The 12,288-nt window shown below is 31.6% G+C and overlaps 1 protein-coding gene across 1 annotated transcript; it reads left to right on the top strand.

Annotated features, from left to right (window-relative positions):
* Nucleotides 1-2,512: 2,512 nt before the first annotated feature.
* On the top strand, nt 2,513-12,233 carry LOC143075641 (uncharacterized). Its single transcript, XM_076251137.1, has 8 exons — nt 2,513-2,566; nt 3,099-3,153; nt 3,396-3,517; nt 4,743-4,851; nt 5,765-5,974; nt 6,911-7,000; nt 8,162-8,233; nt 10,622-12,233. The coding sequence occupies exons 1-8, from the start codon at nt 2,552-2,554 to the stop codon at nt 10,669-10,671; spliced, it is 723 nt and encodes a 240-aa protein (XP_076107252.1). The 5' UTR covers nt 2,513-2,551; the 3' UTR covers nt 10,672-12,233.
* Nucleotides 12,234-12,288: the final 55 nt, after the last annotated feature.

Below are 12,288 nucleotides of genomic sequence, written 5' to 3'. Positions count from 1 at the left end.
CAGTGACGCTCATATCAAAATATTTATAAAAGAGAGACTATCACCAGAGCGTATGTAATATCAAACTACTATCCTGACCGTGTTAATAGCTATCAAAAGTACCAGGATTATAATTTAGTACGCCAGACGCGCGTTTCGTCTACACAAGACTCATCAGTGACGCTCGTATCAAAATAGTTATAATGCCAAACAATACAAAGTTGAAGAGCATAGAAATTGTACAATTGTAATTTCTCACATTTAATTAAGCAAAACTTTACGAGTCTATCAATATATTGCCAATAACACCAAATAAAACGACACTTAATAATATTGCATATCATAAAGTAGATGTGAGGGCTGTTATACTGATTAAAAATATCCATCTGAACCCTCATAAATCTCGTTATGATAAATGAAAAATAGATTAAATATTAGAAAATTGTCTTTTTGAACATATTGGTAGTGAAAAATAAATAACAAAAATACCGGGTTCTAATGAAAATTCAAAACAGTCCCTTATCAAATGCCAAAATCAAAAGCTGAAACACATCGAATGAATGAAAACAACTCATATCCATGACTTGAAATATGCATTATCTAACAATTTTGATATGTTAAGTACGACAGAAACAGAAACTTTTATGATTGACAAACGTTTTATTGTTTTTACCGTACACCATTAACGAAAAGGATAGTAAATCGGAGCCCACTTATCTTTTAGTATCAAACATGCTAAGTCACGAAGATTTGTTACACATTGTAAGATATATTAACACTTCAACAAAATCAGTCTCTACCTAGAGTTGATGAATGCATGAATATTGTAATGAAGGCAAAATAAGTAAGTAAATTTGATCTACTCCAAGGTTATTTGAAATTCCTTGTTACAAAAAGGGTCATACAATTTCGCTTTACCATGGTTTTGAGATAAACTATTAGAATGGATATTTAAAACAAATGCGTAAAGCAGAAGGGTTGTATCGCTATTTTTTGGCCACTTGAATTCGAGAAAAAGTATTATAAATCTACCAAATAACATTCATCAGATATTCACAAGATATATCAGTATTTATTTTTGCGTGTTTCCTTGCACACTTGCATTTAGACTTCAAACTGATAACTCTGGAAATAGCCTCATTTTGAGCATTTAATATTTCTGCTAATAGAAGCAGTATTACATAAAAAGATATATTGGTATAAAAGTTATTTATAAAGTTGTTTATGTGTGAAATATATTCTTTGGGGAAGGTTGTAGCTCGTATCAGAGACATATACGAGTACCCCCAGTTTTTGGTGGAGTTCATGTTGCTTAGTCTTTAGTTTTCTATGTTGGGTCTTGTGTACTATTATTTGTCTTTTTGTCTTTTTCGTTTTTAGCGATGGCGTTGTCAGTTTATTTTCGATTTATAAGGTTGACTGCCCCTCTGGTATCTTTTGCCTCTCTCTTATATATTCATGTCTCTGCTCGTATCTATCCTGTCCGAAAACTATGTGTAAAATATTTTTTTTTTATCAAATATTTTACTTTCGACATGCATAAGATACCATAATGACATCACAAGTGCCATTTTTAAATCAAAGTATCAAGATGTTAGTACCCTGTCGATATAATAAACATAACACCTTTTGTAGAAACACCTGACGTTAATGGGGGAACTCATTTTCACGAGTGGGATTCAAATTCACAACCTCAGTGTTTAATAGTGATCAAGAATGTCATTGAGTTTAAGATTTTCTTCTTTAAACGTAAATCAGAGGGAATATACAAACACGTCATACAGGTTTAAGATAAAATCTATCAACTGTAAATAGAGCAGACATTAGTTAACTGATTTTCACATTTTGTTTATCGATTGAAAAGAGACCGAACAAGTCAACCAACAAAACTGAGGGAATGGGATTTACTCAAAACGGAACAATCAACATAATTAATCAATCTTGTCTAGTTTAAATGTTTACCCAACCTAAGTTGCGTTGTTTTATCATTGAATTATACCTCACTTCTCAGTTTTGGAGAATTGTCTTTATTTAATTAGAACAAAAGTTAAAAAAAAAAACTGAAAAAAGACATGCCGGATAAAAAAGTACAATCATGGGTATTTTGCAGTTTTAATGTATTTATTCTTTTAGGTGTTATTTAGTGGTCTCGTTTCCCTTTTATCTGTTCACAATTTTACTTAAATTCAAAAATTGATAAGGTTAGATTATAAAATATTTTCATAGTTTTAGATCATTTGTTTGGTGTTCGGCGCTGTTTTGTGGTGTGCGGTGGTGTTCTGCGATGAAAACACTACTATAGAACTTAAATCATGCCATTACCAAAGCATAATTCGTTACTGAAAACAATGATAATTGTTCATATTTTTTCATAATTTGAAAACTATTCAACAGTCCAAGCGATACAATAACTGCATGTATTTGTTTTAAATGGATATTTTATATCATATCATGTCAATCTGTACTTCTATTCAATGCAGTAGTTTATTACGACAGATATTTGGCAATCAGCGTCTACTTACTTGATTACATATATACGATATAATCGACAGAAGTTAGTTTAAATACCAAAATGGTGGCAAAATTTGTAAGTAATCTTAGTATATTAGTTTGAATTTGTACTGAAATATTTTAGAAATCAAAGATTCTTCGTTCTATTGTACCAGGCAGATTATCAGTACGATATTCCTGTATATACACAACTACTTGTGATCTGCAAATACAAAATGCTGTAAATATTACCAATTTTGAAATTTCAGTCCAATGTGTGATCTATTTTCAACATAATTTATTGAAACGTTTGTAGTGCACTATTTAGGAGACATATAATCTAGATTTGAAATGATTAAAATTTCAATTGAACTGGACATATTGCAGCGGTAAAGAACTATCTTTATTCAAATAATTTTCAGAGCGAAATGTAATTTTTGTATGGTTAATTCCAAAGAAGAATAAAATGTATTTATTATTCATATGCGTAGGCAATACATTCTAAAGTTTAATTCGGTGGTGCTGCATCGAGTAAAAGAGGTCAGGATTGAGACTACGAAAATTAAAACATTGAATGATGACGTTGTTCAAACTGCTTTCATTCACATTTATATATATCTGACTTTTAGATCGTTTTCTGTTTTGTTGCTGCCATTTCGAAGGTTAACGGAAGACAAGAAACAAGTAAGAAACTTATATACTACAACTACCAGTAAAAACCCATATTTGATTAAAGTTGGATCATACCCTGGTTACCATTATAAGCCTCCAGTTAACAGAGTCCTTTCTTTTTTTCAAAGACCAGGGACAGTAACTCAGTAAAGATAACAAAAACATACATGTCTACATAAGGCCAAACATTTGTTTTTGAAATGTTTATTGAAAGAAATTATATGTAATGATAACATTCATTTATTTTCTGACAGGGCTCAGCAAAGAAAATGCCTTATCTTTCCTCAGCCGGAAGATTTTATCGTCGTCGAAACACGTAGAATATTCGTTATGTGCTGATAGTTATTATTGTAGCATGCACCTAGGGGAATGCTCGGTACGTAATATTTTAATGAAATCAAAATCAACGGATACAAACAGACTTATCATTTATACCAGGATTAATATTTTGTACTGAAGACTACAAAGACCAATCACTGACGCTAAAGAAGTTTAAAAGGCAAAATAAAGTACAAGAAGTCCTTGCTACATGTAGACTAAATTGACAGGACATGCTTATAGTAGAAACATACACATGACAGTGATATACAAAATAAAAAAATAAGGAAGGAAATAAATAAAGAAAAGTTGTTCTGTGTTGGCCTAATACTCCAATTGTTAAGGCCAATATTCATCCTAGGTTTTTATTAATATTGAAAGGTAACGGTTATGATTATTTTTGTATTGGCATGTTTCATTTTTGTCTTTATGCTTTGTTTATATACCTTTTCGTGTTTCCGTTTTACATATGACGTGGCTCTAATGAGAAAATAACACAATGTTATCTGCTGTACCCCTATTTGTGACATTTATGCCTGTTATGTCTGTTTGTGTTGTTCACACATCATTGTCAATACAATTAAATTGTATGCAACTGTCATACAATAAGAGGTTTAGCTAGCTATAAAACCAGACTTAATCTACCATTTTCTACATAAAGCAATGCCTGTACCAAGTCAGGAATATGACAGTTATTATCCATTCGTTTCGATGTGGTTGAGCTTTTGATTTTGCCATTTGATTAGGAACTTTTCTTTTTGAATTTTCATAGGAGTTCAATATTTTTGTGATTTTATTTTGCTTATACATGTTTTTAAATTATTTTGAGTTATATGAATCGCATAGTTGTCACAATTCTGGTAGTATGCATATAACACGCTCATAACTTGAAAGATTTGAATAGACCCATTATAAGTGGGAAAAAACTTTAATCACATTCACAACAAAATGAGCCAGGTCATGTTCATACATAAAGTATGCTGAAAACTCATTCTTTGCATGTATTTACCTTCATGCAATCGGCCTTTATCATGATAATAAGAAATGGTCAAAACAAATACATTTAACTGGCAATAACTCAAAAATGGGGACTGTCAGTGGTTTTGCATTCAAATTTCTTTCAAAGTTCAGTTCTAATAATTGGTGCAAAATGTCAAGGCAAAAATGAAGAAACATAAATTATTTTTACCGTAACCAGGATTAGAAACCATGAACTAGTCAAGTTTCATATTTAAATTTTTTCAGGACAAAATGTCAATTGTGATTTATTTGTCTCTTTATAGTCAGAAGAAGTTAAAGAGGATGTATGTCAGGATCAATGTTCCTATTTCCAGACTTGTTTCTTCCACTTTGATGGAGCTAATTGCTGGGGTCAAAATACTCACTGTAGCAGTACGTACAATACAACTGTGAAATAAGAAGTGAAAACGTATATACTAATGATCGAGGCACAAAGTATAAAGTGTGTATAAACCTGACAAGCTATATGGACTCAATATAAATACGAAATGAAAATATATAGTTTTAAATAAGACATGAATTATAACATAAGTCTATAAACCAGTCAAGCTACGGACTCAATACAAGGAAATTGAATTGTATTTCTTTTTATAAAATCCTTGTATCCCTACTCAGAACCTAAAGATTTGAAGTGCTGGTTACGCCTATTTATATATTCCTCAAACCGGTGTTTATTTTCTCTAAAGTATGCAATATTTGTGAAGTGGGGATGGTTTCCTAAAATTCTTCTAAATATAGATTATGTTAATAAAAATTAAGATCCCCCCCCCCAAAAAAAAACCAACAAAAAAAGCCCACGGGAAATTCAAAGCAAAATATTCCTCATCAAATATTTCGAACAAAACACATCGAACAAATGGAAACTTTGTTCTATAGCTGAATTGCTAAACCTCTCACTTGCTTGACAGTCGCACATAATTCCATTAAATTGTCAACAATGTGTGAGCAAAAGTTAAACAAATAGAATTGAATTAACGTTTTTGCATTTGTGCGTAAGAGCAATACTCGCCACAGTTTATCAATGTATGTTGGTTAAACTGAGCAACAGACGTACGTTTAAGGATACCTAATGCTTTGAATTGATTAGACATAGATAGTTTGGCTCTAATCACAGAAGAAAAGATTACAATTGCACATACACTAATGTAGTTGGCATTTACATAAGTTAATCAGTCACATTCACATAAACCATGCATGCTGATGGCTTCCAGTTTTTGTTTTAAATAATATTAATCATTTTTGATAAAATGGTATACAATAAATTCCTATGTTTATTTTCTTTCAGAAATAGAACCTTTCAAGCAGGGTAAAGGAAGCTTTGCCTTCTTGATGATACTCACGGTAGTGTGCATCAGCTTGATTATTGCCCTGGTCGTCATGTGTGTAAAGAAATACAAGAAGCAGCGGACAACATCTCCGATGAGATCCTGGCCAACATATCAGAATAGTTATACTGGCCAGGAACAATATGTTCAATTTGTCAACCGATATCCGGGTACATGTTATTTTAACTGACATTTTCTGTCAAAATATAGTTTCCTCATTTTTTATCAAATATTATATTCAAAGCAAAAAATTTTCACCTAATTTGCTTTTCTTTGATAAAATATATTTTTAAGTAAATGCTATCCGGATAGTCTCAGAAAAGTCTTAATAATTTATACGTAAAGGAGCAATTGGTGATGTAAAACCTGCATTTTCGTATGTAAGTGGTAGATTGAATCAGGTTATCCAACACACTAAACCTTCTACTCGTGTTTCAGTCATTTTTTTTATTTTGGTGCCAAGTTGCCAATTTGTGTTTTTTATTCGCTGAACTTACTAGACCGGACTTAGTAACTATTCGCCAGAAGAGAGTACATTGTACGTCTTAAAGGGAGAATTTGGCAGGTTTTACAACCCTTTGGTAATGATTAAATCACATGATATCCCCCATTACTTTGGTAGAGTTTGTGTTGCTAGGTTTTAGTTTTTATAGTGTTGTATTTAATATTCTGTTATGTATCTTTTGAGCGTTTTTAATTGTTTTGCCATGTCGTTGTACGTTTTTCATCAACTCATTAATTTATGAAGAAATAACATAAAAAATTATTTGCACACCGATTAACCCACGTAGAGGATTATTTCAAAGTGAGCACCAAACTTTAATGTCATTACGAAGTAACAGAAAAAATATTACAGCCATTCCTTATAATCTAATTCTAAATTCCATTTTAAACTGGAGTAAAGCATTAAAAAACAGTTGATAACGGCACGGTCACATGAACAAATTATGTATATGAGTTGATAGACAAAACACTGTCAGCCAATCAGAAGACGTGTTACATCCAATAAATTATAAGCAAATATTGATTGATTCGTTAGCCTCCATTTTGGTTCTATTGATGAAGGATTTGTATGTTGGTTATTCTAAAATGTATTGCGCTTGTAGTCATCAATCACCTTGGACATCTGCAAATTCCAGGAAGCAGTGGAAGCAATGCAAACAGCAGAAATCTGCCCACGTATGATGAAGCAGCAGGTCAGTTGTTTTTAAAGTTCATACTAGATTAGCTTCATTCATTTTCAGAATGTAAATAAAGAACATGCATTTTTGCAGGTTGTTAACTTGCTTGTTTTAATGTTTGTTGACATAAATATGTTCTAAACTTTAACAATCCCAATATAAGAAATAATGCAATTTGTACATATTGTTAATGAATATGAATTTGAAAGGTTTATGTCAAAGGCTCTAAATTTCCATGTAAGTTATGATTTTTTTTACAGAGGCATTATAAATACACAATCAGATGAAAAAAATATTTCATTCGTTTGACTATGAAATACTAATATATCTCCCTTTAATAAAGATGCTTGATAATGATTTTGATGTCACTGGGAATTTCAGTTGCCTTTTTGTCGAGCCGTCCACTTTTTTTTCTCTCGAAAAAGCGAGACATAGCGATCCTACATTCCGTCGTCGTCGTCGGCGTTGTCCACAAATATTCACTCCGTTGTTAAAGTTTTTGAAATTTTAATAACTTTCTTAAAATGCCTAGATTTCTGCCAAACTTGGACAGAAGCTTGTTAATGATCACAAGATAGTATCCAGAAGTAAATTTTCTAAATCAAAATCCTGTTTTCCGTATTTTACTTATAAATGGACTTGGTTTTTCTGCAAGGACACATTACATTCACTCTCTGGTTAAAGTTTTAAAATTTTTTATAACATTCATAAACTATCCTGGATTTCTACCAAACTTGGGAAGCAAGCTTGTTTATGATCAAGAGTTAGTATCTAGAAGTAAATTTGAAAAAAATTATTCATTTTTACGTATTTAACATATAAATGGACTTAGTTTTTCTGCTAGGAAACATAACATAAACTATCCTGGATTTGTATCAAACTTGGACAGAAGCTTGTTTATAATCAAAAGCTAGTATCTAGAAGGAAATTTTGGTAATTTGTTTTACCTGTTTATCTGTATTTTACTGATACATGGACTTATATGAGTAAATATCGTGTTGAAGAATGTTCGTATTTTCTAAGGGCAAGCACATAAACTAGATTCTATTAACACCAACAATACCATTTTAATGCTTATTTTTCTAGACTTTCGACATTTTTCCAGGATTTTTTTTGTTATTTGAAAATATGTTTAACGACATTGATGATGCTATAGTATTTCTTGTTATCATTTAGGAGCAAAACGACCAGAGTTAAACGCAATAAATAATCAACAACTAAGAGAAACTCCGACTGCACCTGGTCATGGTAAATATGAAGTACCTTATTTATCTTATCGTCTAATTTAGGAAGTTAGGAGCCCGTTTGTACTTGTTGGTTGCTGTCAGATATAAGTTGATTTTGTTTGATAGTTTTAAGCATAATTTAGGTCATTGTTTTCTGCTTATTGTAATTGTTTCATATTTATATTGGTTTTGATCATTGTTGAAGCCTTTCTTCGTCTATGTTGGATATTGCTCTCATCGGCAATCCTATCACATCTTTTAATTTTCATATAAGTCATAGCAAGTAATGAAAATTTTATTTTACCTAGCTGATGATGCATTTTCAAACATGATTTGATTAAGATTAATTTGATTGAATATACAGCTAGTATAATTAAAAGAGATATCCCACCGTTGTCTAAATTCGGTCATCTTGTTAGTTCGTTCGTTATGTGTGTTTGAACTTAATACACTTCCAGCGTAGTAAATTAGTACAGAACATGTTTTTTTAATAAAAAAAAATGTCTAAAGGTAAGTTTTCACTGTTATTCTCAAGTATTGCTCAAAAATGCAAATTTTCGAATGACCGTTTCAATCCCGACTTCCGAATGTCTAAAAAAATTCTAGAACATCACAAAATCCCACTTCCATCCTCCATTGCTTTGTGTACATTCCATTCAGCGTCATCAATCTTGTGGCAGGCAATACAGGTCAAGCAAATCTATTTATTTTATTAATTTAAAAATGACAAGCTCCTTACGTCTTTTGCGATTTTCCCGCGAAAAAAGCCCAACAAAAATGAAAGGAAAACTATATGAAAAAACGATGTCCCTGCTATAATTTTGTGCAGGAATATAGAGTAGGTTAATAAAACAACAATTTACATTTACTTTTCATTGAAAAAAAAGAAGATTAATTTTAAAAAGATCGATATTCTGACCATCCTGACTGTAGGTTAATATTCATACAAAATTCCGTTGATGTCGAAAGGGATGGCAAAAAAAGAGGTTTCCTGTTGAATAAAACCCAAAATTATTGCAAACTATTTTAAAGCAATATCCCACAAACAAATAATGTAATTGTCGAAGGCTGAAAAATCACATATTTGACAATAGAGCAATTTGATTGGGTAGAACGATTTTACATCACGTGATTTTGACGCCATTGGAATTTGAATGTAAACAAACAAGGTCAATAGGTTCAGCATGGGCCAGCATCGTATATTGAGTTACTGAGAAACAATTATGAGTTTACCAAGCTTGACAATATATGGTAATAAAAAATCAAAGCTAAGTCTACAAAAAAAGAAAAAGAAAAAGAAACCTTATGTGAACGACTTTAAAATCAACATACCTGGATAATAGTTGCATTACTTGTGTATGGTTGTATAGAATAAACTGGTTTAATTTTGGCGTCGAGAACGACAAATGAAGACTGTGCTGTGTTCTTTTTATGGGTTCGGTTCGATGATCTGATATGTGTTATCGTTTGTAGTTTTTTATATCCTGTGTTTGTTGCTGGAATATATTCCTTATTAGTCCCATACCGACGAAGTCGAAAGGGACTTTAGGTTTGCTCTCCGTCCGTCCGTCTGTTTGTTTTTCCATCCGTCCAGTCAGTCTAGCAAATCAGTTTGTGTCGAAAACTATATTATTTGATTGAACGTGTCATTGTGATGAATGTTCTTGCGTGTGATTGTGTTGTATTTCTGTCATGCAGTGATGCCATTTCAGCGATACTTTTTAACATTTTCATAAAGCGGGAGGTTTGGCAAGCTATTTAACCAGATTCAGCCTTTTTTCTTAAAATGTTCTGTACTAAGTCATGAATATATCAGTTGTTATCAAATAGTTTGTGCTATGTATGTTGGCGTTTTTTCTTTGATTTTTTTTGCACTTCAGTGTTCCCCTATAGCTGATGTATTTCCCTCGGTTTTAGTTTGTAACATCAATTTACAACATTGCCTGTATTTCAAACAAACACATTTTTTTCACATACCCTTATATAGCGTATTGAATTAATGCGTCTGAAATAATACCCATAATGTCAAATTATTGTAGAACTGGATGTGTAGAGTAAAAATTATGTTTTGCAAAAGTTACCCTTTTTTTACTTTAAATCATAATGGTGTTTATGGTTTTCAAAAAGTGTCTTTTACAAAACGTTATAATAAAAATTACAATATAGAAAAGAACTACATCACAAGGTAGGAGTTTCATTGAAGTCAAAGAAAAAACAAAAATATGGTTAATCAATCCATAACACAAAATTAGTACATAGAAACATGAAGAAGTGGTATAAACACATGGAAAAAAAAACAAAAAAAAAAACACCAAAGCAAATTTTTCTCTCTCCAACGATGACAATATTTGTTTATGTTCAACAAAACAATAAGGCTTATGAATTCATTCATTGATTTCATTCATTTCAGATTCAATGCAAAACATTCCACCGCTGCAGTCTAACTTTACTTCATCATAGAGAAGATCTGTATGGTAAAATTCCGCGTTGTTGGAATTTCATTGAAAAATTAGTTATCACTGTGTAATTGAAATGACACAACTGACGATAAATGATACAAATATTTGTTAAGATATGTTGATATCACAGTTTCTTACATCTGTGTTTTAAAATTTAAATTGAAAGACAAATGCATTTAAATGTTTTCCAATTCAGTTTAATATTTGTTTTCAATATTTTCCCCAAGGCCGTGACATTCATTGAGGCAAGTGACACAATTTCTTTAGTGTTTTTGTTCTATTGAAATTTGTTCATTTTAATTCGTTACATATTACTTATAATTTAGTTGCTGCATTTCATTTTCATGTTTTTTCTCCTTTTTTGATTATTAAATAATATTTTCCGCGCTAAAAACATTAACCCGTCACCGGTAAAATGTTCATTAATAAGAAGAGAAACTATAGCGTATGCACAGTGAGAACCACAAACTACAGAAGCTGTGGATCATATTTGCTTAGATCTCGAAGAACGATTCCTTCAGATCAGAGTCAAATGATGTAAAACCAATAAATTGTTCAATTAAAGCTTAACAAACTTACATACAACATTCTGTTGGTTATTTGACCGGATCTACAGGATAATGAAAACTTGATAAAGAAGATAGAAGACGGAAAATAAATGACAAAGATGATTTGCAATTATTTGCGGGAAACTTTAGTTAATGCACATCCAGAATTCTACCCAAAACATCAGAAAAGGTATATTCTTCCTGTAACAAGCGTCTTCTGTGAGAAATGCTTCTTTTCTATACGAAGATTAAAGACTTGAGAAAGAGTGTGCATGGGGGAAGTGAGATTATTTCGTTTTTCTATGTAACATGTCAATCGAGACAAAACATAAAGTAGGAAAACCCTCTTAAATGTGGTTTGGTATCAATTGGCACAGTAATATCGGAGATTTACACTTTGAATGAAATGTGGACATTTTTCTATTATGTTATCATTGTATGCTGTCTCCATATTCAGTGAACTTCAAGGGGATTTCGACCCGCTATCCTCTTAGCAGAACTCTGTCGTGCAATCGCTGGAGACTTCAGCGGTACCAAGACCCCTCTCCCCACTATCATTGATTGAGGCCTTCCATTTCTACAAGTAATATAAATAGGAATATTGTATTTCTAATTGACTGAAACACAAGCTATGACATGATGTTTAATGAGATAAGCCATATTTTTTCATATATATAGAAATACACAAAAATAGATGTTTTGTTTAAAAACAAAAATTGTGAAAAAAGGCATTAGCGGAAACTGCTTTTTTACGTTGTTTATTTAAAGTTTGATTTAATTTTCAAAAAAAACTAAACTGACCAACTAATAAATGTGACCGCTGAATTAAGTTGAGAAAAAAATCATTGATATATTTATAACACAGCGGGATAATACAAGACTAATGGTGAACTTTCAAGACATCGATTCGATTAAATAAAGGTCTTTTATAGCAATTGAACTTCAAATGCTACAAAACCATGTTTTCAACTCCCTTAGCTGTATAGCCAGTCAAGATCGTAAAAACATTCATTGCATTCCTCAGGCAAAGTTGACCGAGATGTATTTTGCTATGATACGGATTCCCCTTT

Source organism: Mytilus galloprovincialis, chromosome 5, assembly GCF_965363235.1.
Source record: "Mytilus galloprovincialis chromosome 5, xbMytGall1.hap1.1, whole genome shotgun sequence".
NCBI classification, from domain to species: domain Eukaryota; kingdom Metazoa; phylum Mollusca; class Bivalvia; order Mytilida; family Mytilidae; genus Mytilus; species Mytilus galloprovincialis.
The sequence above is the reverse complement of the archived record's forward strand: the minus strand, read 5'-3'. Positions and strand labels throughout refer to the sequence as shown.